At 45.5% G+C, this 26370-nt stretch overlaps 1 protein-coding gene across 8 annotated transcripts in view; it reads left to right on the forward strand.

Annotated features, from left to right (window-relative positions):
- LOC127584319 (ankyrin-1-like) overlaps window positions 1–26370 on the forward strand; it is a 329079-nt gene that overhangs the window by 235736 nt on the left and 66973 nt on the right. For 6 of the 8 annotated variants that reach the window (XM_052041013.1, XM_052041016.1, XM_052041021.1 and 3 more), the window contains exons 17-28: window positions 548–745; window positions 2524–2622; window positions 5202–5300; window positions 6718–6816; window positions 8005–8097; window positions 11795–11867; window positions 15125–15230; window positions 15763–15850; window positions 19405–19523; window positions 19684–19758; window positions 19968–20039; window positions 25507–25731. In XM_052041013.1, the coding sequence (XP_051896973.1) occupies window positions 548–745; window positions 2524–2622; window positions 5202–5300; window positions 6718–6816; window positions 8005–8097; window positions 11795–11867; window positions 15125–15230; window positions 15763–15850; window positions 19405–19523; window positions 19684–19758; window positions 19968–20039; window positions 25507–25731 (1346 nt within the window). The remainder of the gene's footprint in view (window positions 1–547; window positions 746–2523; window positions 2623–5201; window positions 5301–6717; window positions 6817–8004; window positions 8098–11794; window positions 11868–15124; window positions 15231–15762; window positions 15851–19404; window positions 19524–19683; window positions 19759–19967; window positions 20040–25506; window positions 25732–26370) is intronic. The other 2 variants (XM_052041014.1, XM_052041020.1) reach the window with 2 other exon arrangements.

Consider the following 26370-nt stretch of genomic DNA (forward strand, 5'->3'; position numbering starts at 1 on the left):
ATAATACAATGCAGAATAAAGTGTCACAGCTACAGAGAAAGTGCAGTGCAGGTAGACAGTAAGGTGCAAGGTCATAATAAGGTAGATAAAGAGGTCAAGAGTCCATCTTATTATACTAGGGAACCGTTCAATGGTCACGACAGTGGGATAGAAGCTGTCTTTGATGGTACATACTTTCAGGCTTTTGTACCTTCTGCCCGATGGGAGAGGGGAGAAGAGAGAATGTCCAGGGTGGGTGGGGTCTTTGATTATGCTGGCTGCTTCACTGAAAAAGTGAGAAGTATAGACAGAGTCCATGGAGGGGAGGCTGGTTTCCATGATGTGCCGAGCTGTGTCCACAACTGTCTGATAAAGACAAGTGCCCCCACCATTGTTATCTCCAATGATACTGATGGGAGCCAGTAATCAGGACAGCCATCTATGGCTGAGGGAGCAAAATGGCAACCCCATCGCACTGTGTTACGTGAGTGTGGGGGTTTAGTTTGACGGGCAGCGCCTGAAGCAAATCGTTGAAGTCCGATTGACTATACTCCCGTGCCAATTCCAGAACGGCTACACCCCACTGCACATCGCTGCCAAGCAGAACCAGACAGAGATTGCAAGGAGCCTGCTGGAGCACGGAGCCTCGGCCAACACGGAGTCCTTCCAGGGAGTGACGCCTCTGCACCTGGCGGCCCAGGAGGGTCACATGGAGATGGTCACCCTGCTCCTTGACAGTCAAGCCGATGCCAACCTGAACAGTAAGGTAAGGACCAGCAACTGGGCACCACCGGAGGTGTATGGAGTCCTTCAGACCTTCCGTAGTTCATGAAACCAGTGGTGAGGTTCATCTCCCCGGCCCCCTGCCATTTCTGCAGCTGGGAGGAGTTGGTGTGTCCTGTATAAATGGAGTGTGAGAGGTTGCAGCCTCTGAGTATCTGAAGGGGCTGCTCCTCAAGTTCTGGCAGCACTTCAGCCCCCATGCTCCTGATCTTCAGCCACCTAGTGCGGAAGGGGGGTGGGTAGGTTGGGGGGATCTCCTGGTTGGTTTGTTCCTGGGCTAGGCCAAGGTGTCCATCCATGGAACCTGGTGGCAGGCATTCGAGGAGTTCTGCCGAGCCGATTGCCTGCCCCTCTTCTGGGGTTATGTCCGTGCCTGTGTGTTCCTGGAGAAGGAGCATGCAGTGTCCACGGGTACATTGGGGGCCTTTTGGGACCAGTGGGTGCCACAGGGGCTCAAGTGCATTCTGGATAGAGATGACTGTGTGGTAATTTGAAGGTGTTGACTGTAAATTGTGTGAATAGTGGAATACTGTGGTATCGTAATGATGTGATGCTGTCGTCATCACTGAATAAACCTCCTTTGGAAAAGGAAACAGAAAGAGATGCAATCTTTTGGATTAGACATTAAACCGAGTCAAGTCGCGTTTATTGTCATGTGCACAAGTACCGTGAGGTACAGGTATAATGAAAAGCTTGCTTGCAGCAGCATCAAAGGCATGTAGGTGTAGACAACGCACAGAGTATAAATTATACAAAACAGTGAAGAGAGAGAGAAAAAAACTGTGCAAAAACAAGACATTAGTAGGAAAAAAAGGCACAATCAGAGGCCTATTTGTAGTAAAACTCTCTATCCTGTTTCCTGCACTGAGGCCCCATTTCCTGTGTTCCTATTCAACTAACTGGGGTGACCATTGGGATATACTGTAAACAAGGTTATCTGGTCAGTGAGTGAATGGAAATAGTTAGAGAGTGAAGACGCAGACTAGAAGACGTAGACTAGAGAATATAGACAAAATAATGTAGGAGTTACAAAATTCAGAGCAGGAGGACATACCCAGCAGGTCAGGCTGGGCATGTAAGATAAGATAAGATTTCTTTATTAGTCACATGTACATCGAAACACACAGTGAAATGCATCTTTGCGTGGAGTGTTCTGGGGGCAGCCCGCAAGTGTCGCCACGCTTCCGGCACCGACATAGTATGCCCACAACTTCCTAACCCGTACGTCTTTGGAATGTGAGAGGAAACCGGAGCACCCGGAGGAAACCCACGCAGACATGGGGAGAACGTACAAACTCCTTACAGACAGCGGCCGGAATTGAACCCGGGTGGCTGGCGCTGTAAAGTGTTATGCTAACCGCTACACTACTGGTCCATTCCCAGAGGGGGAAAAATAGGGAAAAAACAACAAGTTGAGCAAATATCACAGATGGATAACTGATACAGGCAGAAAAGTTAAATGAGCTGTAGTTGTAGAAGTCAACCTGAGCACGTGGCTGTATTGGGACTTTGCTGCTAGTGTTGCCCTGGTATAGCAGAGCAATACTCAGAACTACTCTTGAGGCTCTACCACATCTCGAGGTGGAGAATGGTGCTCAGTGCAGTGTCTTATTCAGGGGGAACTGGATCTGAGCTGCTCGGCCATGAAGTGAATAGCCACTGGCTCATTGAAACACTGAGTATGTCCCCTCCATGGTGGGTACGTTGTGGGACGTGATGCAGTGATTGTAGCCAGCCAATGCTTTCTCTTGTCTCTCACAGAACGGCCTGACACCCCTACATCTTGTGGCTCAGGAGGACCGGGTTCTGGTGGCTGAAGTACTCATCAACCATGGAGCATTACCTGAACCAACAACAAAGGTAACAGCAAAACTTTGTCTGATGATTCAGCCCAAGATCAAGTTCCAGAACTGTTATTAGCAGGCTGCAGTTTATAAAGGAACAGAGTGTTAACCTTGTGAGCACATGCTCTGATCTCCACTGCAATCTGTTTAACATACTGGAGGTCCTCAGCAGGTCAGGCAGCATCTGTGGAGGCAGAGGGAGAGTCAACATTTTGGGTGGAGACCCTGCATCAGGATCTGATGCAGAATCTTGAATTGAAATGTCAACCATCCCTCTGCCACCACAGATGCTGCCTGACCCGCTGAGTTCCTCCAGCAGTTTGCTTTTTGCTCCAGATTTCAGCATCTGCAGTCTCTTGTGTCTCCTGTTTAACATCCCCATTATAATGGAATATACACAAACATCTGTCCCTGACCTTGTATAGTGTGCAAAATCACATGGCTAATGAAATTAAATCAATATTCTTCAGAGTTTAAAAGAATGAGGTGATCTTATTGCAACCTATAAGATGGTGAGGGAGTATCACTGGGGAGGTTTTGAGACATTTCCAGTAGTAATTGATTTATTATTGTCACATGTACTGAGATACGGGGAAAAACTTTGTTTTGTATGCCATCCATACAGATCATTTCAAAAGTACATCGAGGTAGTACAAGAGGAACACAATAACAGAATGCAGAATATAGTGTTACTGTTACAGTGAAAGTGCAGTGCAGGTAGACAATAAGGTGCAAGGGTCATGATGAGATAGATCGTGAGATCAAGAGTTCATCTTTATCATACAAGAGATCCTTTCAATAGTCTTATAACAGCAGGGTAGAAGCTGTCCTTGAGCCTAGTGGTATGTACTTTAAGGTTTTTGTATCTGCCCATCGGGAGGGGGAGAAGAGAGAAAGTCTGGGGTGGGTGGGGTCTTTGATTATGCTGGCTGCTGTTCCGAGGCAATGAGAAGTATAGACAGAGTCCATGGAGGGGAGACTGGTTTTCGTGATGGACTGAGCTGTGTCCACAACTCTCTGCAATTACTTGCAGTTTTGGGCAGCACAGAGCAGATGCCATAGAATCTCAGATGAGGGGACAAGATGAAGGGGTGGCATTTAAAACTGTTGTGTAGGGACTTCAGGGTAGTAAATCTCTAGAATTCCTTCCCCCCAAGCATTGTGGAAGCTAAATCATTAGGAGTATTTAAAGTGGAGGTAGATACATTTCTGAAAGATCAGGGAATTGTGGAATCAGGCACAGAAGAAGAGGTGAGGCCATTTTGAATAGTAGGACAGGCTTGAGGGGCCAAGTGGCCTAATCTCACTCCTGTTTTCTTACATTACGTTCTCGTGTACCTGTCCAGGTGAACTATTTCACTCGCAGGCAAAACGTACAAACCGGGACTGGGTTGAAAGGCAGTCCGTGTCAATGGGAGTGAAAGACTCATCCATCTCTCGGGGTGCCAAGCTCCAGTGCCTGTTTGTACAGTATTAACTAAACCCACTGCAATTTGTAAACTGGCTCAAGGAGGCCAGAGGGGGACTTGGCTAATATATAGATTAGCACCATAAAGAAATCAACCACCTCAAGGTACCAGGCGAAAGTGATGAAGCAACAGAGAGAGTGGACGAGGGCAGTGCAGTTGACATTGTGGATTTGGAGACCTACAATCTGGAAAATGTATCACATATTGAAAATTGGCACAAGGTTAACCATGGATGTGTTATGAATGGGGGGTGGGGTTTGTCAAAGTCTGGTTTATTGTCATCTGCACAAGTACATGTCTGCACAGCAGCATCACAGGCACATTGCATCAGATAAGCAGCATTCACAAGAAGAACATAAATTAAACATAAATTATGCACAATTTTTACAAGAAAGGGCACAATTAGGATCGTAGCGGTTAGCACGACGATATTACAGCGCCAGCGATCGGGGTTCGATTCCCGTCGCTGTCTGTAAGGAGTCTGTATGTTCTCCCGTGTCTGCGTGGGTTTCCTCCGGGTGCTCTGGTTTCCTCCCACATTCCAAAGACGTATGGGTAGGTTAATATGGGTTTAAAAATGGGCGGCGCAGACTTGGGCTAGAAGGGCCTGTTACCATGCTGTAAATAAAAATTTTTAAAATTTTTTAAAAATTTAAAACAAAAAAACACAAAGTCCATTACAGTGCAAAGTGGTCATCATGTTGCTAGACTCTAGTGATTAGGGTTGTGCTGGTTGATTCAAGAACTGAATGGTTGAAGGGAAGTTGCTGTTCTGAACCTGGTGGTGTGGAGGAAGGTGTGCAGTGGAGTTCCCCGGAATTCAGTCCCAGAACCACCACTGAGTCTTGAGGCTAGCAGAAGATGGTAAGCAGAGAGGAACGGGGTGATAGATTTTGAGGTGACTTATGGGTTGGGGGACTGGGTGGTCACGTGGCAGATTGAATTAAATGATAAAATAAAAACAGAGGACAAGGCACAGGAGGAAAGGATGGATCCGACAATGAACATGACTGTTAGCATTGACTATTGACAGCAGCTTTGATTGGAAGTTTGTCGTTTGATTGCGATGCGTTTTTCTGTGTTGTGGTTACATCACGTAAAAGGTGTGACGTTTTGTGTTTTACAGTCTGGATACACTCCACTGCACATGGCTTGTCACCATGGAAACATAAACATGGTGAAGTTTCTGCTCCAGAACCATGCAAATGTCAACTGCAAAACCAAGGTATTGCCACTTTCTGATTCGTTCCTTAACATTTGGGAAGAAATCCTGTGTCAGTTTTTGTCTAAGAGGCTGGAGATGTGGTTGATGTAGGGTCACAGTAACAGGACCAATCCCCTTCCAAATCACTGAGCTTCCATTTAAACAGAGGCCTCCAGATACAGGAGGAGGCCGAAATCTGTCCCAGCAGTTCCATGTGCCGGGACCCTACTGAATCTAATGGCTTGACCTGTCGCATTGTCCTCTGCTGTTAGTTACCTGGATCTGCGCCATGAGTGGTTGGGGCGGAAGGTAAAATCAGCACCAGAAGGTCTCAGACGGGTGGGACTCTCAGTCATAGAATCATACAGCATGTGTAGGGTCCCTTTGGCGACCTTTTTGCCCATCTACAATAATCCCATTTGCCTGCATTATGACTGTATCCTAGGGACGTTACTGGCAGTTAGGGCTAGCAAGATACAGGCAGTGGTTCAGTGGAGAGGTTGTGAATTGCAAAACAAAGAAGGGCATTTTTTTTATGGGTTTTACAAACTCAGAACATGGTTCCTTTTACCACCAGTGCAGGGAACCGGGCAGCTTGTGTGTGCTCAGCAAGGTCCCACAGGTTGTCCCACCTGTCTAGGTGGGAAAGTCCTGCTCTAGGGAAAAATAAGACGGAAGACTCCCATTTTCATAGTGCCTTTCACTTTCCTTCAAGATTGACATGCAACGGGCAAGTTTGGGAGAGAAGTCAAGACTTAATGTTTGAAAGGTCAGGAGAGACAATTTTCAGGTTGGAATCCAACCAATGTGAAGTAGGTCTTTGAGGATGAATATTGAGGAAAGGGATTGAAAGTGAGGTCACCCCTCAGACCCATGGATAACTCTGAGTCTCCAACGATAAAGGCAAGTGCAACATCACAGGGTTAAATAGAGCACTGTGACACTTAGACCAGTTTCAGCTTCATGGAGTACAGATTCCTGGGGATATGCTCACACTCTGCTACATTGGCTTGTCGGCATCTCATTATGACTTCCCTGCTCACTTATTCAAACAATTTTTTTGGGGGGAGTGGTGGGGGAAAGGAGGAATGCTCAAAGATGGCACTGAGGCACCATGGATACAGGACTCGGCAGATCGATGCCTGGACTATCCAGAGTTTGCCTGCTCGTTTTATGTGGGTGAATGAGAGAGGAAGGCTGAGGTCCACCATCAAGTATCATTGGCACAGAGCTGGGAGCCATTGGCCACCTTCCCAGAAAGTCAAGGGAAAGGAACAAGATGGGAAATAAAAGCAAAGAGGTCAAAGGAGGAAGCAGGGTCAGATGGGATTTTCTTGTAAGATTATCACTCCGTGTGCTTAATAACTCTCTTTTCTCTCTCTCTCTCTCTCTCTTTCTCTTACTCTTTATCTTCCCACCCCACTCTTCCTCTCCATAGATCGGACACACGCCCTTGCACCAGGCTGCACAACAAGGCCACACAGATGTCGTTAACCTCCTCTTAAAGCATGGAGCCTCTCCAAATGAAATCACCACGGTGTGTTGTGAGATGGGAATTGTATTCTGCTAGTTACATGGAGGACCAGAGACAGCGCTGTGGAGCTAGCTGGATGCTCCTGTGCAAGGGAGCCACATCAACACATGTGCTATGTGGCTGAATAAACCCACAAGATCATAGCTGTTGCAGTAAATGCAGCTCCCTCACAACACCAGTAACTCTAGTGTCACAGGCACTGAATGCTGAAACAAAAATATTCCAGATCTCAAATGTAACTAGGCACCAACAAGGAACCATTTCCATGCATTGTGCTTTCTAGATGCCTCAGCGTTTATAGCAGTGGCAGAAGGCATTGGTCCCTAGTCCTTCTGGAGTCACAGCACAGAATAAAGGGTTGATGATTGGGGCTGAGATGAGGAGCAACTTCTTTCCTCAGAGGGCGGTAAAGTTTTGGAATTCTCAACCTTCAGGGCTATGAGTTTCCAATCACTGAGTATAACTAAGACTAAGCTCGTTAGATTGTTCAGGGGAATCTGAGGATTGCGTAGGAAAGTGAAATGCAGGATAGGTCTTGATCTTATTGAACAGTTGACCTATTCTAATCTGTTTTATTTGTGCGCTGAGTTAGCTGATGAAGCAACAGAACAGTTAACCCCAGTGCTCCTGGATTAAGGAAGCAAATGCAGTCCAATATTCCATTACCATATTGCTCTTAACACAGAGTGTCTGGGATGTATATGTACAGAGGGGTGAGATGAGGACAGCACAATCAGTGAGACCAACTTCCTCTGCTGAATAACCAAGTGACCTCTGTGTTCAAGGTTCACTTTGAATGGTAACCACTTACATGAGGTACAAGCTTCTTTGGAGAACATTAGGAAGCATTGTCCAGCCATGACTCAATGTTCAAGATTCACCTTGAATGGTAACCACTTACATGAGGTACAAGTCTCTCTGGAGAACATTAGGAAGTGTCAAGCCATGAGTCAATGGTTCAAGGTTCACCTTGAATGGAACAAGCTTCTCCAGAGAACATTGGGAACCATTGTCTAGCATGAGTCAATGGTTTAAAGGAGCAGAGGAGAAAGCTCCCAAAAAAAGTGCAGGGTTTAATTGAATGACTTGGGTTAGATTGAGTCTTTGCCCGAATTGAAGGCAGCTTGTATTGTCCATGCATTCTCAATGTGATTGATTCTGACACCAAGCAATGTTCTGATCCACTTTCAGAATGGAAGCACAGCGTTAGCGATCGCAAAGCGACTCGGCTACATCTCCGTAACAGACGTGTTAAAGATTGTTACTGACGAAACCATGAGCACAGTGAGTGTGGCCAGCAGTGACTAACCTGATGGTGAACTCAATCACAATTCACATTGGGAGGCTGCAACCTGGTTCTTGCACACACATGTACTCACAATTTATGCCATGTGTGGCACAAAGCATTAGGAAGTGTGCGCTGGAGAAAGTAGATGATGTCTTGTAAGCAGATCCAGGCTTCCAGCTAACTAATGGGGGTTCACTTTAACCCTATCTGCCTGGATGCTTAACTAAGAACAAGGCAATTATTCACCTGCCTGCAAAATAGCCCTTCCCTGACGTAACCACTTCTAACTCTGCAGGAGGTGCCTTATCTAGATTCCTATCAGTTGACATAGTTGGCAGGATCCCAGACACAATGCCGCAAGTGGCTTGATGGCCATTCAGCTGCCCTGGGCTCATTCATGAAGCACACTGTGTGAAATAGCACAGTGACACCAACAAGTGAAGAATCTTCAGCATGCAGGACATGAGTACAAATACAAGAAACGGAAGTCCTATTCACCTTGTATCTCCCAATTGCATTAGGAACGCCTACAATTCAGATAGAAACAAAGACAGACTTGCACTTATCACAACCTCAGGTAGTCCCAGACCACTTGACACCCAGTGAAGTACTATGTGAAATATGGCAGCCAGTTTAGGCATAGCAAGCTCCCAGAAACAGCAACGTCTCAGTGGTCAGATTACCTGTGTTGGTGATGTTGATTGAGGAGTAGACATTGACCTCATCACCAGGAATAACTTGCTTAATCTGATATCATCATGGGATCTTTTAAATCCTACTGAGAAAGTAAATGGGACCTCATCTACATCACCCACAGTGCAACACTCCTTTAGTACTGCACTGGAGTCTCGAACCAGATTATGTGTTCGGGTTGGAATACTATGGAAAGGGGTTTGAACCGACAAGTTTCTCATTCCAGGGTTGGTTGGATATCCAGTAAGCTGTTCAGCACCAGTAAATGCTGTAATAACTGAGCTTTAATGAATAGAAAACAAAATCAAACAAGAAGGAAAGCACAAAAGATCTAAGTGAGAACTTTCAAAGTTGTAATCATCTTTCACAGAGACTCTCTTGAGAAAGATTGTACTGCTGTTTCTAAATTGGAAGCCTTTTTATTATTTGAAAGGGGAAAGTTTAAAGGAGATGTGTGGGGCAAGTTTTTTTTTAGACAGAGAGTTGTGGGTGCCTGGAACATGCTGCCAGGGGTGGTGGTGGAGGCAGACATGATAGTGACAATTAAGGGGCATTTAGACGAGCACATGAACATGCAGGGAATGGAGGGACATGGGCCATGTGCAGGCAGATGGGGTTAGTTTAATTTGGCATCATGGTCAGCATAGACATAGTTGGCCAAAGGGCCCATTCCTGTGCCATTATGTTCTATGTTCTGAGATATAGATATTACAACAGTGACCCTACTGCAAAAGTACCATATGTTGTAAAGCTCTCTGGAACATCATAGGGACAGCAGAGGAGATTTGCCAGGACGTTGCCTGGATTGGAGAGCACGTCTTATGAGGATAGGTTGACTGAGCTAGGGCTTTTCTCTTTGGAGAGAAGGAGGATGAGAGGTGACTTGATGGAGGTGTACAAGATGATAAGAGGCATAGATCGAGTGGACAGTCAGAGACTTTTTCCCAGTGCGACAATGGCTAACATGAGGGGACATAATTTTAAGGTGATTGGAGGAAGATATAAGGAGGTGTCAGGGGTAAGTGTTTTTACACAGAGAGTGGTGGGTGCGTGGAACGCACTGCCTGCAGAGGTTGTGGGGGCAGATACATTAGAGACATTTAAGAGAATCTTAGACAGACACATGAATAATAGAAAAATAAGGGACTATTTGGGAGGGAAGGGTTAGATAAGGGATAAAATGTCGGCACAACATTATGAGCCGAAGGGTTTGTACTGTGCTGTAGTGTTCTATGTTCTACCCTAAGTCATGAAAAGTCCATGTTTCCTTTTCTCGGATGCCATGACAACTTTTCTAAAGAAGAGCAGAGATGTCCTACCAACATTTACCCTATGACCAACATCTAAACCAAATTATCTGATCATCAGACATTACTGATTAGCAGCCCTGCATTCACAGGAAGCACATTGATGGCACAGATCTACACATACATGTACTGTACAATGTTTTAAGTGATTTAGTATTCAGGTTGCCAACCGGAAATGTAGCAGGTAGGGGGAGAGTTGCCACCTTCAGTGAGCCATTGTTTGGTTGGGTCACGTTCCCTGTCCCAACTGGTGACCGTCCTCAGACATTTCCCTGACAGATCTACCATTACATTTTTAGAAACGATGAAGGCGGAACCACTGCGGACAGATGATTAGGTACAGGAATAAGAAGTGTGCCTCGGAAGAGTGGTGCAAACACGGCAGTGTTGTATTTACTCTGGAAAAATTTACTCTGATTGTCATTCCCAGATTGGGAGGATGTGATTAGTGGGTTCCACAGAGATCCAACTTGGAACCCCAGCTATTTTCAGCTTACTTCAATGATATGGATGATATGGGTAAAATATCCAAGCTTCCTGATGATACCAAGCTGGGTGACAGTGTGGGTTGTGAGGAGGATCCAGAGAGGTTTTGGGCAGATATAGAACAGCTAAGGAAATAGCCAATGGAATATTACAATCTCTTGTCTTTCCACATACGTTTTGCGAAGATAAAACATAGAAACACAGGTTTCAAAGGGAACTGGAGATCCCTGTGCACGAGTCACCCAAAGTTAATATTGCACGGAATTAGGAAGGAAAATTGTATCTTGGCTTTTATTGTAAGAGGATTTGAGTACAAGAGCTCATAGTGTTGTACAACATGGAAATAGGCCCTTCGGCCCAACTCGTCCATGCCTACCTGAGCTAGTCCTATTTGCCTACATTTGGCCCATGTCCCTGTAAACCTTTCCTATCCATGTACCAGTCCAAATGCCTTTTAGCCATTGTATTTGCACCTGCCTCTACCACCTCCTCTGGCAATTGAGATGTCTTGCTCTAGTTGCATAAGATACCAGTGAAATTACATCTAGAATATTCTGTACAGGTCCGGTTGACTTAAGGAAAGATATGCTTGTGAGAGATCAAAGTGAAGTTCTCCTGATCAATTCCCGTGATAGTTGTTTGGTCATACATGAAGAAATTAAGCAGACTCATCTCAGAAAATGAGAAGTGATCTCATTAAAAACATACAGAGTTCTTACAGGGCTTAACGGGGATGAGATTTCCCCTGGCTTGGGCGTCTACAACCAGAGGTCACAATCTCATAATAAGGGATTGGCCATTTGGGACTAATGTAAGAAAAGTTTTCTTCACTCAGAGGTGCTGAATCTTCGGAATTTGCTAACCAAGAAAGCTGTGGTGACTCAGTTGTTGAATGTACCCAAGATAGAATTCAACAGATACTGAAGTAATCGAGGGATCTGAATTACTGCAGGGAAGTGAAGCTGAGCTAACAGATCAGCCAGGATCTTATTAAATGGCAAACAGGCAGGAGGAGCCTAATGGTCTATTCCTGCTTCTATTCTTTATGCTCTTTAGTACCCATCATGTCATTCAAAGTGATCTACATACAGCTCACGAAGAACTTCTTGAAGTGTAGCGTCTGTGATGTAGGAAGCGCAGCTGAAAGGAAGCATTTATTGTCCACAATGATAAATCCACTGGAACTAATGCCACATTTTCCCCACAGACTATCACTGAGAAGCACAGACTGAGTTTTCCTGAAACCGTTGATGAAACCCTGGACGTGTCAGAGGATGAAGGTAAGTGATAAGATCAGATGACGAACTCTCAGCTAGGTCTTGGTCTATCACCTTGTTCTCATGGGCATCCAGAGAGATTAAAGCTGCTTCTTTAAACATAACCTCACACATCGATATATTCACAAAGGGTTATTCCTGTTAAACCCATGATCAACGCACAGCCTGAGTTATTTCTATTCCTAAGATGAACTCTGCAGGTTAAAAACTTATTTTTTTCAGTGAATCAAAAGATGCCTCCCAGAACATGCCAATCCCAATTCTCCTTGATATAAAACTGATGTTGTGAATAAGACTGCTTATCAGTAGCTCAAATAATAAAAATTTGTATTTTTATGATGTATTTAATTGAGATGCCTCAGGTGTTTCACAGACAGAAGGAAGGAAATGCAGGAGGGCCAGATGAAAACCCAACCAACGAGATGGACCTATTTGAAGATGGAGAGTCAGAGAGTTTTAGGGAACAAGTTCCATAGAATAGGACCAAAAGAGGCGAAGGTTCAACCAGGGTCCATGGAAGAAAAAGATATGCAGAAAGTTGGAACCATAAAATTGAGGAAATATTGGGCCCAAGGAGGTGCAGGGGAAGTGTGTGCAAAGGCTTAGGGGCTCATTCAAAGATTTTAAGTTGCATCTGCACATTTTATTGGATTTCACTTCAGGCGAGCACCCTCTCTGCTGATAGGAAGGGCTCAGTTTCTCCCCCAGTAATAAATAGGGAAATGGTCAATATTTCATACTGAGCCATAGTAAGCAGGAGAACTTTGGACAGTTCTATGCAATGTCGTGGCATGTGTTTGCAGTCACAGTTGCTGAGAAACAACCACTGTGTCCAGACAAAGGTTGCCAGCAGTATCTCTCCCCTTCTGCCTCTCTCTGTCTATGCTCCCAGAAACTCGGCCTTCTCTCTGCATGACAAACAGCACCCTGTCTCAATAACTATTGAACCATGAACATCACTACAGCTTTGCAATGTGGCAGTGTGATTTCAGTTGTGGTTTATTAGTTATGGAGATGATTATGTGTCATGATTGAAAGCAGTTTATCATTATAAGGAGAACTCCAGCCTGGGCTGCGACAGGCAATGTAAGGCACATTCTGAAAGTAAACTTATCTGACAGACCACATTGAGACTGCTTAACATAACACCATATACACACAAGAACACAAATAGCACACCACCTAGGAAGGTTTTCATTATTCCATACAGTTAATTCATAGAATGTGCACATTGTTGGCAAGGACAGTATTTATCACCCGTCCCTAGTTGCCTGTGAACTGATGGTGATGGGCAGACTGCTAAGATTTGATGGGAAAGTTAAGACATTGCTGCATCGTAGACAGGCCAGACTGGGTTAGAGCAGATTTCCTTCTATAAACAATATTAAGTGCTTTGTATGATAATTTAGTAGTATCTTGGTCACACAAGAGACTGCAGATGCTGGAAATCTGGAGCAACACACAAAATGCTGGAGGAACTCAGCAGGCCAGGCAGCATCTATGGAGGGAAATGGACAGTCGACATTTCTGATCGAGACCCTTCTTCAGGACTCTTCACTGTTGCTGACTTTATCTTTTTATTCCATACTTAATCACCTGAATTTAAATTGCCACGTGCTGTGGTGGGATTTGAGTTTGAGGATATATTTGCCCAGGAGATTGATTGCTGGAAAGAGAGAGTTACTCCAAAAGGAGGGAGTGAGTAAAATTAGCCTGTACTCACCAGCCTTTGGAAGAATGAGGGATCATTACCTTGAAACAAAAGAGATTCTGAGAGGTATTGAAATGGTAGAGACTGTTCCTCTCAGGTAAAGAATATAGAATGAGGAAATATTGTCACAGGATAAGGGGCTCCTCATCCCATTTTGGAATGGGATGAGGAGAAATTTAGGCCAGTTAATTGGCCACTGTAAATTGCCCCTTGTGTGTAGATATGTGGTGGAATCTGCTGGGAGTTGATGGGAGTGCCAGGAGAATAAAATGAGATTAGTGTGAGATGAGTCTGAATGGGGGCTTGATGGTTGCTGCGGACTTGATGGGCTGAAGGGTCTGTTTCTTTGCTATATTGTGAACCTTTGGAATTCTCTCTCTCAGAGGGTGGTGTTTCCTCATGCATTGTTATATGTCCAAGGCTGAGATCATTGGATCTTGACTTGAAGGGAATCAAGGAATGTAGGGATCGAGTGGGAGAAATGAGGTGCGGGATCAGCCAAGATTTTGTGGGCTGTTGGAGCAAACGCAAAGGGCTGTTTCTGCATCTGTTTCTTGTTCTTTCCATGACTCTGGAATTTTAGTCCAGGCCCTGACCTTCTAACATTTGGTCATAGGGATGGAATTCAGCAGCCACGCCCCCAGCTCTGCTGTAGTGTGTGCAGGGACTGACTGACCACACCTGACACTAGACGATGTGTAGTGAGCATATTAGTGGGAATGTAACCAGTAGCAATGATTCTGGATAACTGAGAGAGATTGATTGGGCTGTAGAGATGTCCACAAGACCCATGCAATGCCCCTCTTTGACAAGATGTTTATATTCAGAGCCTTAACCTAATATATTGCACCTCTCACAGTGTCATAAAGAAGCTAATATATCAAAAATAAATAGCTGACAGGGTTGTGAGTGCTCTGATTGCTGTGGTCTAAATGTCACTTCTCTTGCTTTCTAGGAAATCCCCACACTATCCTAGGTATGAGTCTGCTTTTTGCTTCAAGTACCTGTCACTGTGGCCAGTGTTAGTCTAACTGAGGCAGAATCCCATTCCAGGCTTTCTCATGCTGCAGGACATTGAAGCAAAATGAGATTGAACCATTTGCATTTCTCTCCATTCCATCTACCAGCTGTGCTCACGCCACTTCTCAATTTTACTCCAGCTTGGGGTCATAATGTGCTGTTACCATTCCAGCTTTGGGAGAGAAGGGTGCTTAGCTCTTTACTGAAGCGTTTGTGGAGAAAGTCCAGGATTTTGGATTTGGAGAAGCATATCTGCACCAAAGTCCGGAACAGCCAATGTTCAACTCCACTCGGGCATATTTATCATCTCTGATTGGAAAGGAGAAAATGGGTCCTTTGTTGTTGGCTGTCTTGTTGCCTTGGTAGTGCAATGAAATGGTTTATGGGATGCCAAGTTGATGATGACATGGGCAGCACACTGCCCAGAAGGTCAATCAAGGCATGGATAGGTCCAAGGAGGGAAAGGATTGGGAGGCATGCAGTTTTTGCGGAAAATGTTTGGTGACTTCTTAACCTCCTTGATTAACAGGAGAAGATGTCCTTGGAGTAGATGCAAGCAAGTACCTGAAACAGGATGACTCAAAGGAACAAGAAGATGACTACTTATCTGCAAAGAAGACAGCTGATTTTGACGTGTAAGGTTCATTGGGGTGGAAATACATCTTCTGTTACATGCACTGATTGTGCGTTGTAAAGATGTGCTTGCAGTGAACGTACAACAGAGGATGAATTCCTACTCTACTGTATATGTGCATGCAAATATTGAGGTCTGTTACCTGGGGAGTGGACATTGCATGCTGGCATAACATCACACTGGTGTCTCAGTAGATCAACAGACCCAGGGCAGTGAAATTATCTCCACGCTCCATGATGGTTCAAGGGTCACATGTTGCCACGTTGAGTACCTTTCAGATCGTTTACATTCTGGTTCCTTTTAGCTGCCTGAAGCCAACTGAGGAACCTTGGTAAAGAGCCAAGATCAGATGCAGGACACCACCCAGAGGTCCAAGGCAAGGAATGAAGTAGAGCTGGCGCACTGAGTCTTGATTCCAACAGTGAGGATATCAAGAAGAGAAAGTGCCCGGATGGCAGTGTACCTGGAGGAGAAAAAGAGAAATGTTAAGGGGAAACTGGTGTGAGTTTCTTTGTGTTTGTTGTTCCTTCCAGATCTTACTCTCCCGCTGTACACAGAATGTCATTTGCTGCACCAGAAATCGTGGCTGCAAAGGACCAGATCACAGTTCAAGGGGAGCAGGTACGGAGCTTTTCCCAGGCTTGCTTGTGGTGGGACTGGACTTTAGGTTGACTGTAGAGCACAGGTTGTGACCTTCCTTTTATCCTCTTCTCCCCTCCTTTTTGCTTAATAACTGGCATTTTCTCCTAATTTCTATACAGCAACAGTGTCAATCCCAACCCCCCTCTACAAGTAAAGCCAAGGTAAGTTTCAGGCTCAATATGGTTCTTAGAAAAATTGTTGCTTGTCATAGGAGGAGTGGTAGATAAGGAGCTCCAATCACTAAGAGGTTTTCAAGTCAAAGTTGAGTTTATTGTCATATGCACAGGTATTGGTATTAGTTTATTATTGTCACTTGTACCGAGGTACATTGAAAAACTTGTCTTGCATACCGTCAGTACAGATGAATTCATTACACAGTGCATTGAGGTAGTACAGGGTAAAAACAATAACAGACTACAGAATAAAGTGTCACAGCTACAGGGAAGTGCATTACAAGTAGACAATAAGGTGCAAGGTCATAACAAGGTAGGTTGTGAGGTCAAGAGTCCACCCCATCATATAAGGAAACCATTCAATAGTTTTATCACAGTGGGATAGAAGCTGTCGAGCCTGGTGGTATGTGCCCTCAGGCTCCTGTATCTTCTGCCTGATGGGAGAGGGGAGAAGAGAGAATGATCCGGGTGGGTAGGGTCTTTGATTATGCTGGCTGCTTCACCAAGGCAGCGAGAATACATGTTGCACAGGTGCAATGAAAAACTTACTTGCAACAGCATCACAGGCACATAGCATCAGATACACAACATTCAGAGGAAAAACAAATTAAACATAAATTATACAAGAAAGAATGCAATTAGAACAAAAAGATAAAGTCCATTGTAGTGCAATGTGGTCATAGTGTTGCTATACTGAGGTGATGATTAAGGTTGTGCAGGTTGGTTCAAGAACCAAATGGTTGAAGGGAAGTAGCTGTTCTTGAACGTGGTGGTGTGGGACTTCAGGCTTCTGTACCTCCTGCCTGATAGTAGCTGTGAAAAGGTGGCATGGCCCAGATGGTGGGGATCTTTGATGATAGATGTTGCCTTCTTGAAGCAGAGCCTCCTGAAGATATTACCAGTGGTAGGAAGGGATGTGCCAGTGATGTAATGGGTAGGAGTGCTGCCAGTGATATTGAATGGTATCTAATGTATTTGTATGCTTCAGTATCAATGAATAGCCAATGAATAGGAAGAGTGCACACTTAGATCCTCAAGACCCAATAAGTATGGAATTGATCTGTTACTATTTAAATGGTTGGTTCCCTAAAGACTTTGGCCTAAGTGCTTCCCGAGTGGAATAAAGGTATTGCCGCTACATACTTTGTCCTTTACATTGACATTTAGAGCACCATCTCAATCCAATGTGGCTGTGTGACACGCTGAATCTCCATGTATTGTGTCACAGAAATCCAGGTGCGTAGCTCACATTAGATCTCCAGTGAGCCCTGAAGTCAGGCGGTCAGGCAATCTCCATAGATAGAGAAGGAAAGGAGTCTGAGACCGTCACCCAGAAATTCCCTCTCAGTTGATAGGACCAGATGTGCAATATCATAGTACCTGCACATTGTCCTCTGCTTCCAGAATTGATTGAACTTCCATTGAAGTTAATAGAATCAGATTTCAGAAGCAGTGTGCAGTGTACAGCCACTATTACATTGCATGTTTCCAGGCTAACAGCCAAGGACTAATTCCTTCCCTCATCACACTGGCTTCTACCAGCTCTTCGCCACTCTTGGCAGTGGTCTGCTGATGTGTGGCACAGTGGAATCTGAAGGGGGGAGGATGCACGTTGATCACAACTAGAATCCTACAGGCCATTTAACCGATTCAGATGTTGCTCAACTGACAGGAATACTTAAACAGATGTTGAGATTAAAAGAAGGAACACAGTGTAAGGAGTGAGCGAGTTAGCAGGCTGTAACAAATGGATTAGTGCTGAGATCTCAGTTATTATTAATCTTAACCAATGGCTTAGATGGGTGCAATGTCTCCAAGGTACAAGGGTAAGTGGGAGATATGAAGAGGGTACAGAGAGGCTACAAAGGGGTCTGGACAATTGGGGAGAATGCGGAACGGGGAGGAATGTGAGAATTATCTACTGCAGGAAAATGAACAGGATATTTTTTATATGATGAGAGAGTGGAAAATGTTGGTGTGCAGAGAGCCCTGGATGTGCTTGTACGTGAACTACTTGACAAGTGTGTGCAACAAGTAACAAGGAAAGCACATGGTATCTTTGCCTCGAAAGAATGGGGAAGTCCTTCTGCAATAAAGGTATTGGTGAGATCATATCTGGACTACAGCCTACCGTCTCGGCCTTTGACCTGACGCGTTAACTTTGTTCCTCTCTCCACAGATGCTGCCTGATCTGCTGAGTGTTTCCAGCATTTTCTGTTTTTATTTCAGATCTGCAGCATCTGCACCTTTTTTGATCTTCAATTACAGCCTTAAGTCTTCTCACATAACGAAAATACTTGTTTGGGAAGCACTCAAACAAAAGTTCATTAGACGGAATCCTGGGAGTGATAGGGCAGCCCCATGTAGTCTGGAGTTTAGATGAATGAGAGGTGATCTCATTGAAATATATACGATTTGGGTGGGTGGGGGTGGGGGGGGGTGTGGCAGGGAATATATCAAGGGAGCTGGTGAAGAGATTAAAATAACCGAGGGGACACAGTCTTGGGGAAGCACGTTGGCCAGTTAGATCTGAGATGACGTGAAATTTCTTCACACCGAGGGGTGTGAACCTTTGGAATTCTTTACCCCAGACACCTGTAGAAACTCAGTCCTTGAGGGTATATGAAACCCTGAATTGGCCCCTAAGGGAATCAAGGGAGAAGAGGAATGCGTGGGAAGGTGGACGAGATAAAGGATCGGCCATTATTGGATAATTTAGCGCAGGCTTGGAATGTCAAATGGCTTCCATCTGTTCCAATTTTATCATTCTTATCAATCAATGAATTGCCATCAGAATTCACCTCCTCTCGAGGATCCCTGGTTACTGTGGAACTGCTGCATGCAGTGGGAAGAAAGCCAGTGGGAGAGGTGTAACCAAAAGCACCAGCCTCTTCCTGACTGTTCTTCTCTCAAGGAGAGCGAATGAAGGTATCCTTCCTCATCCAAGAGATTTTGTTCCTTGTGCTAAGACCAAGCTGATGGCAGAACTACCAACCGGTTAACTATTTCTGCTGCTTGCAGAGAAACGAGTGTCCGTGGATATATTTAGAAAGGTTCGGCCCGTGTTCTTGCTTTATCTCTCAGCTCTTCCAAAAAAACAAACCACCCAAGCTTAAGACCAGTCAGGTGTGGTGACTTCAAATACTGCATCAAAGGCGTAGCCAGCAGTAGTTTACCTGTGGAAAGAATCAGGCCAGTTTGAATAGTAGACCCTGAGTTTGGTAGACCTTTGGAAGTCAGCGGTGAAGCTGGCAGGAATTTTGAAAGGTGGATAAGGTTCATTGGAATGTGGGTTGCTTGTGCTCTGTGGAGTGAACTTGTCTCACTGGTATTTCCCTTCTCCTTGTCTCTTGTGTGCAGCAGCAACAGGCTTCCATCTCCCTGTCCAAGGACTTTGATGAGGATTCCTTCACCCCCAGCAGCCCGGCCACTGAGACTTCCGATAACATCAGCCCAATCGCCAGCCCTATCCACACAGGGTAAGTGAGCTTGGATGGGATATCCGTTTGTAACTTTAGATTATTGGCTTTTCCCAGTCTTTAAGGGAACAAATACTGTACACGTCCTGGGGAAGTGAGTCTGGGACAGCTAGACTAGAGGTCACCTCATGTAGTGTCTCTCTCATGTTATCTCCATCAGTGAACCCAGCAGTCCTGTTGCAGAAATATACGATAGCACGAGCTCCATCAACAATGACATCGTTGTCCATTCTGGGTAAGTGGTACATGAGAGGAGGTAGTCAGCCTCCTCGCACTGTCTCTCCCTCACTCTTGCCCTCTTGACTTTCATCTTTCTCCTTGTCGAAGTGCTCGATGTTAAAATCAGCTCCTCACCCCTCCCCTCTTCAGAGGCTATGGGGGGGGTGCAGAGAAAATCCACATCCAGCAACTTCTCTCTGTCTATCTTGTTTTATGTTTTTATAGTGAATCCACCAGCAGTCCAGCTGTGGAGACATCCCCTTCTATCACACCTGCTCCTAAACCTGTCCAGTCCAGGTAAGTGAGGACAGAAACTGCAGCTGACTTGTCAGAGTCGAGCACCCTTGCAGCTGCACCTCTGCAGTCTCCTGCGGCTTCCAGCTCTATCCGCCCTGCCAGCAATGCTGAGCCTGCGTCAGCTGCACCCTGGGCCAGTGCTGCAAAGGCCAGGGGCAAAGGTCCCCGCAGACGATCACGTCAGTGCAGGAGCTGGAGTCAGGTGGCGGCAGAGTAAGGTCAGGGGCTGGGATCGGGAGGAAGATTAGGGTCAGGTGAACATAGAATGTAGAACAGTACAGCACAGGAACAGGCCCTTCGGCCCACAATCTCTGTGCCAAACATGATGCTGAATCTCTTCTGCCTGCACATGATCCACATCCCTCCATTCCCTGCAAATTCATGCATCGATCTAACAGCCTCTTAAAAGCCACTATCGTATCTGCTTCCGCCACTAGCCCTGGCAGTCCATTCCAGGCACCCACCACTCTCTGTGTTTAAAAAAAATTGCCCCAGACATCTCCTTCAAACTTCCCTCCTCTCACCTTAAATGCATATTCTCTAGTATTTGATATTTCAACCCGGGGATAAAGATACCAGCTGTCTGCTCTATCTGTGCTTCTCATAACCTTATAAACTTGTATCAGGTCTTGCCTCAGCCTCCGCCACTCCAGAGAGAACAACCCAAGTTTGTCCAACCTCTCCTTATAGAGTGGCATCAAAGTGACATGATGAATTGGCTCAATCCATACTAACTTCAGTAAGGGAGATAAAAAATAAAGCAGGTTCACTCTGCATTTTCACCTGCTACAAGGCCAGCAATTTTAGGCTTGAACCCAGGCAGCGTCCTGCACTCTTTCCAAAGCCTCCACATCCTTCCAGTAATGGGGTGACCAGAAATGCACACAGTTCTGGAGTCAGGAGGAAGATGAGGCTCAGGGTGAGTCTGCACTCTGGGCTGAAGGCAGGGGACAAACTGGCCTCTGCCTCTGGGTCAGAGGGCAGAGTGGGGTTAGGGCTAGGCTGGGCTCAGAGCAGACCAGAGTCATGGGGCAAAGAGGGCTCAGGGGTTGGAGTCAGAGAGTAGACTATGGTCAGGCTGAGGGCAGATTGGGCTCAGGGTAAAACTAGTGTTAAGGACTGCAGTTACTGTTTGTCTTTTGATGGTAGCTGGGGATGCAGTTCCTAAATCATGTCGCCCCTATCAATGTCAGATTGGTTTGTGTTTAGTCTGATAGATTAACTCATTGGATGCATTTGTGATTAATTAATTAGTCTAATAGATTAATCAATCAATATCAGATAACTTTATGATTGACTATTTAGTCTGATAGTTTAACCCATCTCTGTCAGACTAGATTATCTCCCACCAGTTTGTCTGATACTGCAGACTGAAAGATTAAGATACACTGGGCAGTCTTGCATCTGCCTGAATAAAAAGGATTAAGGGATAATCCAATAGATCTGGTTAAATTGGACTGAGAAAAGCCATTTCATTGGTGGGGCAACTGTGTTCAAACTCTTAAAATGAGAAGGTGTGGAGGAAAGGCCCGTACTGTGCTGCACTGAAAAACATTTAAATTGGGAGGGAGAAAGTTTATAAGGAGATGTGTGAGGCAAGTTTTTTTTACACCAGAGAGTAGTTGGTGCCTGGAATGCGCTGCTGAGGGAAGTACTAGAAGCAGACACAACAACAATGTTTAAGAGGCATTTGCACAGACACGTGGACAGGTAGGGAATGGAGGGATATAGACCACGTGCAGGCAGATGACATTATTTTAACTTGGTATCATGGTCAGCACAGACTTGGAGGGGTGAAGGGTCTGTTCCTGTGCTGTACTGTTTTATGTTCTGCACATTGTCAGGGAATACTTCATCAAGGGACTATGGAATGGCTCCCACCCCACAAAGAAAACACTGCATAGGGGTTATTGTAGGGTTGATTTATGTATCTGAGGGCCCAAGCAGGTAAATACAGACCAGCCTTGATCTCATTGAATGGTGGATCAGATTCAAGGCCGATCGGGCATTCCTCCTGGCATCAGTGAGGGGGAGAGCATTCTTGGTGCTCTGGAAATGGCCCCTTGCTTGCTACTTCTACCGACTAATCTCCCCCCACCCCATCAGGAGTAAACGGATGCTTTAAGGAGAAGTTAATTTAGGTGCTGCCCCAGACATATGACTTTGCTGGTCTGTGTTGGATGTGTAGAATGGTTAACATTGTGATGTGGGTGTTACCAGCCCAGACTGAAGACAACAATGCTCACTCCTTCCCCAGAGTTACTTCACCAGTGGAGATCCACTTAAGCACTGGCAAGTGTCAGGCGTGAGTACAGTCAGTTGATGTCTATTGATCAGAACAGAAACAGAAATGCAAAGGTGAAAAACACGATGATGCTGGAGGAACTCAGCAGGCCAGGCAGCATCCGTGGAGTAAAGCAGGCGGTCAATGTTTCGGGTCAGGACCCTTCCCCAGGACTGAAGATAGGGAAAGGGGAATCCCAATTATATAGGGGGGGAAAAGCAGAGCAGTGATAGGTGGACAAAAGAGGGGAGACGGGGTGGGCACAAGGAGGTGATAGGTAAGAGATAGTGATAGGCAGGTGTGGGGGAGGGGAGAGCAGATCCACCGGGGGATGGGTCAAAGGTAGGAAGAGAGGGGGAGGGAAAAGGTAGAAAAAAAAAGGCTAGGAATGGCAAGAAGAGAGGAAGCATGGTGTGGTTGGGGGGGTGGGGATTACCTAAAGTGGGGGAATTCAATGTTCGTGCCGTCACTTCAACTCCCCCTCCCCCTCCCCCTCCCCCTCCCCCTCCCACACTATCACTGATATGTCAGTCCTCAGCCTCCTCCACTGCCAGGAGAATTCCAAGCACAAATAGGAGGAACAGCACCTCATTGTCTGTCTTGGAACGTTGCAGCCTAACGGCATGAACATTGAATTCTCCCACTTTTTTTCTTGTGCCCACCCCGCCTCCCCTCTTTTGTCCACCTATCACTGCTCTGCTTTTCCCTCCTATATATCGGGCTTTCCCTTTTCCTATCTTCAGTCCTGAGGAAGGGTCCTGACCCGAAACGTTGACCGCCTGCTTTTCTCCACGGATGCTGCCTGGCCTGCTGAGTTCCTCCAGCATCTTCGTGTTTTTCATCTAGATTCCAGCATCTGCAGTCCTTTGTTTCTCACAGAAATGCAAAGGCTACTCCACAGTGTCAGATTAGGTAGCAAGACCAGCCTTGACCTTGTGTACTGGGCATCCACAAGATGTGGCAGAAATATCTGCAACCAGCACATTGAGTTACAGCTATAGAGCAGTACACTAATGCTGTTAGAATATTAGATTAGGCATGGGGATACACAGAAGTGAATGTTAATGGAAGGGCTGGACTTCCAGCTTTAATTTGGTGTGTTACTAATGCGTTAAAACTATAAAATACATTTAAAAGGTGACATCATGTTAAAGAGGCAGTAAGCAGGCTTTTAATCGCTGAGCTTTACTGTAAATTTAATGAATATTTTGAATCTCCTGCTTGGAGTATTTCATTTGCTCCCTGCTTCATTCTAACAACCTTCCAAATGAGTTTCTGCTGGCAGGCTCTGATATTTGTAAGTTGATTTCCAAAGCTTTAAATCGCAGTGTGATCTTCAGTGAGAGCATCCTAGCTTTGAAATATTCTTTTATTGGTGGGAAGAATTGCACTCCAAGTGAAGCTTTTCACTGCCACCACAAAGTAAGTAAAATTCACAAGAGAACTGGTGCAGGGGAGGTGAGGTTGGAGAGGCACAGGATGCATAATGGTCCGCACCTGGGGATTTTCTGTGCGGCTGCACCATGTTGCAGGACTGTGTGATGGAGTGGGCTTTGGGGACAGGTTCCCACGCAGTAATTGGGGTCAAGTTTATTGTCATCTGCACAAGCACATGTATACACAGGTGCAATGAAAAACTCACTTGCAGCATAGCATCAGACACACAACATTCACAAGAAAAATATAAATTGTACATAAATTATACAAAAATTGTGCAAGAAAGAGCACAATTAGAACACAGAACCAGGTGTCTCAACTGTGTAAAATGAGGTGAGCGTCTCAAGAGGATCAGAAGGGACAAGCTTCAGTGCTCAAAGTCGAGACACTCTGATCTAAGAGTTGTGCAGAAAAGTTGGGATGCATCGAGCAGGGAGCTAGTGGAAACCTAGAACTCTTGGTCCTAAAAGATGCTGAAACATGAATCAAAAGGTTTTTTTCTTGTACAAAGTTATCGCTAAATATGGAAAGTGAACAAAATGGGTTTGAGGCACAAATTGGCCAGGAGGACATTAATCCATATATAGGAGCAGAATTAGGCCATTCGGCCCATCAAGTCTGTTCCACCATTTAATCATGGCTGATTTTTATCTCAGCTCCATTCTCCTGCCTTCTCCCCATAACCCTTAACCCATTTACCAATCAAGAACCTGTCAATCTCTTCCTTAAATACACCCAATGACTTGGCCTCCATAGCCCTCTGTGACAATGAATTCCACAGATTCACTGCCCTCTGGCTGAAGAAATTCCTCCTGATCTCAGTTCTAAAGGGGCATCCCTTTATTCTGAGGCTGTGTCCTCTGATCTTAGACTCTCCTACTAATGGAAACATCCTCTCCACGTCCACTCTATCCAGGCCTTTCAGTATTCAGTAGGTTTCAATGAGATCTCCATCTCATCCTTCTGAACTCCATTGAGTACAGTCCCAGAGACATCAAACGCTCCTAGTTAAGGGGCTGAATGGCCTCTCCCTGTTCCTATGAGTATTTGCTCTTGGCTGACCTCTGAGTGCAGCTTTAGCTGAACTCCCACCAGCCCATGTCTCTGCTTTTCATCTTGGTCAGGACTGGGAGGAAGGCAGCAACCTTTGGTGCTAGAAAATAAAATTAACATTTGCATCCGTCAGCAAAAAAAAAAAATCCACCCCTTAAAGTCCTCCAGAAGTGGAGAACTAAGGAATGTTTTCAGGGCCAGAGAGTGTGTAGAGGTGGGAGATATAGTAATTGGTTTATTATGTACTAAGGTAGAGTGAAAAATCTTGTTTTGCATGCCATCCATACAGATCATTCCAAGCATAAGTACAAGGGAAAAACAAATACAGAATGTAGAATATTGTGTTAAAGTTACAGAGAAAGTGCAGCTCAGGCAGACATTAAGGTGCAAAGTCATGACAAGGTAGATTGTGACGTCAAGAGTCCATCTTACCGTACAAGAGGTCCATTCAATATTCTTACAACTGCAGTCTGCTCAGCGGTCAATGGCTGAAGCAGTGAATCAGGACTGGAGTGTTTGGTCCATGTGTTGGACTAATCGGCATTAAGTGGCCAGTGGAGATCATTCACAACATAAGAACTCATGGGATGTCGACAGAACGAGACAGCTCTTCAAATTGTCCTGTGAGGTTCCCTGGTACGTCCCACAGATGGTGGACGGTGCTCTATACTGACGCGTGGTCTCTCTCGGCAGGTTTCTGGTGAGTTTCATGGTGGACGCTCGGGGAGGCTCGATGAGAGGCAGCCGACACAACGGGATGCGCGTCATAATACCACCACAAACGTGCAACGCCCCCACACGCATCACCTGCCGGCTGGTGAAGTCGCAGAAGCTGGTGAGCCCTCCGCCGCTGGTGGAAGGAGAAGGACTGGGAAGCAGGGTGATCGCACTGGGACCAGCTGGCACCCGCTTTCAGGGGTGAGTGTATTTTGTGTGCACTGGGTGGTGAACAGACGGTGTGGGCTGCTCTGTCAAGTTGGAGTAGGATAGCTGATGGGAGTTGTAGGTGTTGGTCAGGGGAGTGAGGGTAGAGGCTGACCTAGTTATACAGGACAGAAACAGGCCCATCGGCCCAACCGGTCCATGCTGACCAAGATTCCCAACTAAGCTAGTCCCATTTGCCCGCATTTGGCCCATATCCCTCTAAACTTTTCCTGTCCGTTTACAAGTCAAAGTTTGCTTTAAATGTTGTGAATGTACCTGCCTCAACCACTTCCTCTGGCAGCTCATTCCATATACTGACCACCCTCTGGGTGAAAAGGTTGCCCCTCAGGTTTCTGTTAGATCTCTCCCCTCTCATCCTAAATCTATGTCCTCTAGTTCTTGATTCCCCAACCCTGGGAAAAAGACTGTGTGCATCTACCCTATCTATGGCCCTCATGATTTTATATATTTCTATATAATCTCTCATTTCTCATCCCTCATTCTCCTACACTCCAATGAATAACGTTCCAATCTGCTTAATCTCTCTCCATAACACAGTCTTTCGAGTCCCGGCAATATCCTCATAAATCTCCTCTGCACTCTTTCCAGCTTCATGGCATCTCTCCTATAGCA

This window comes from Pristis pectinata, chromosome 29, assembly GCF_009764475.1.
Source record: "Pristis pectinata isolate sPriPec2 chromosome 29, sPriPec2.1.pri, whole genome shotgun sequence".
Taxonomy (NCBI): Eukaryota; Metazoa; Chordata; class Chondrichthyes; order Rhinopristiformes; family Pristidae; genus Pristis; species Pristis pectinata.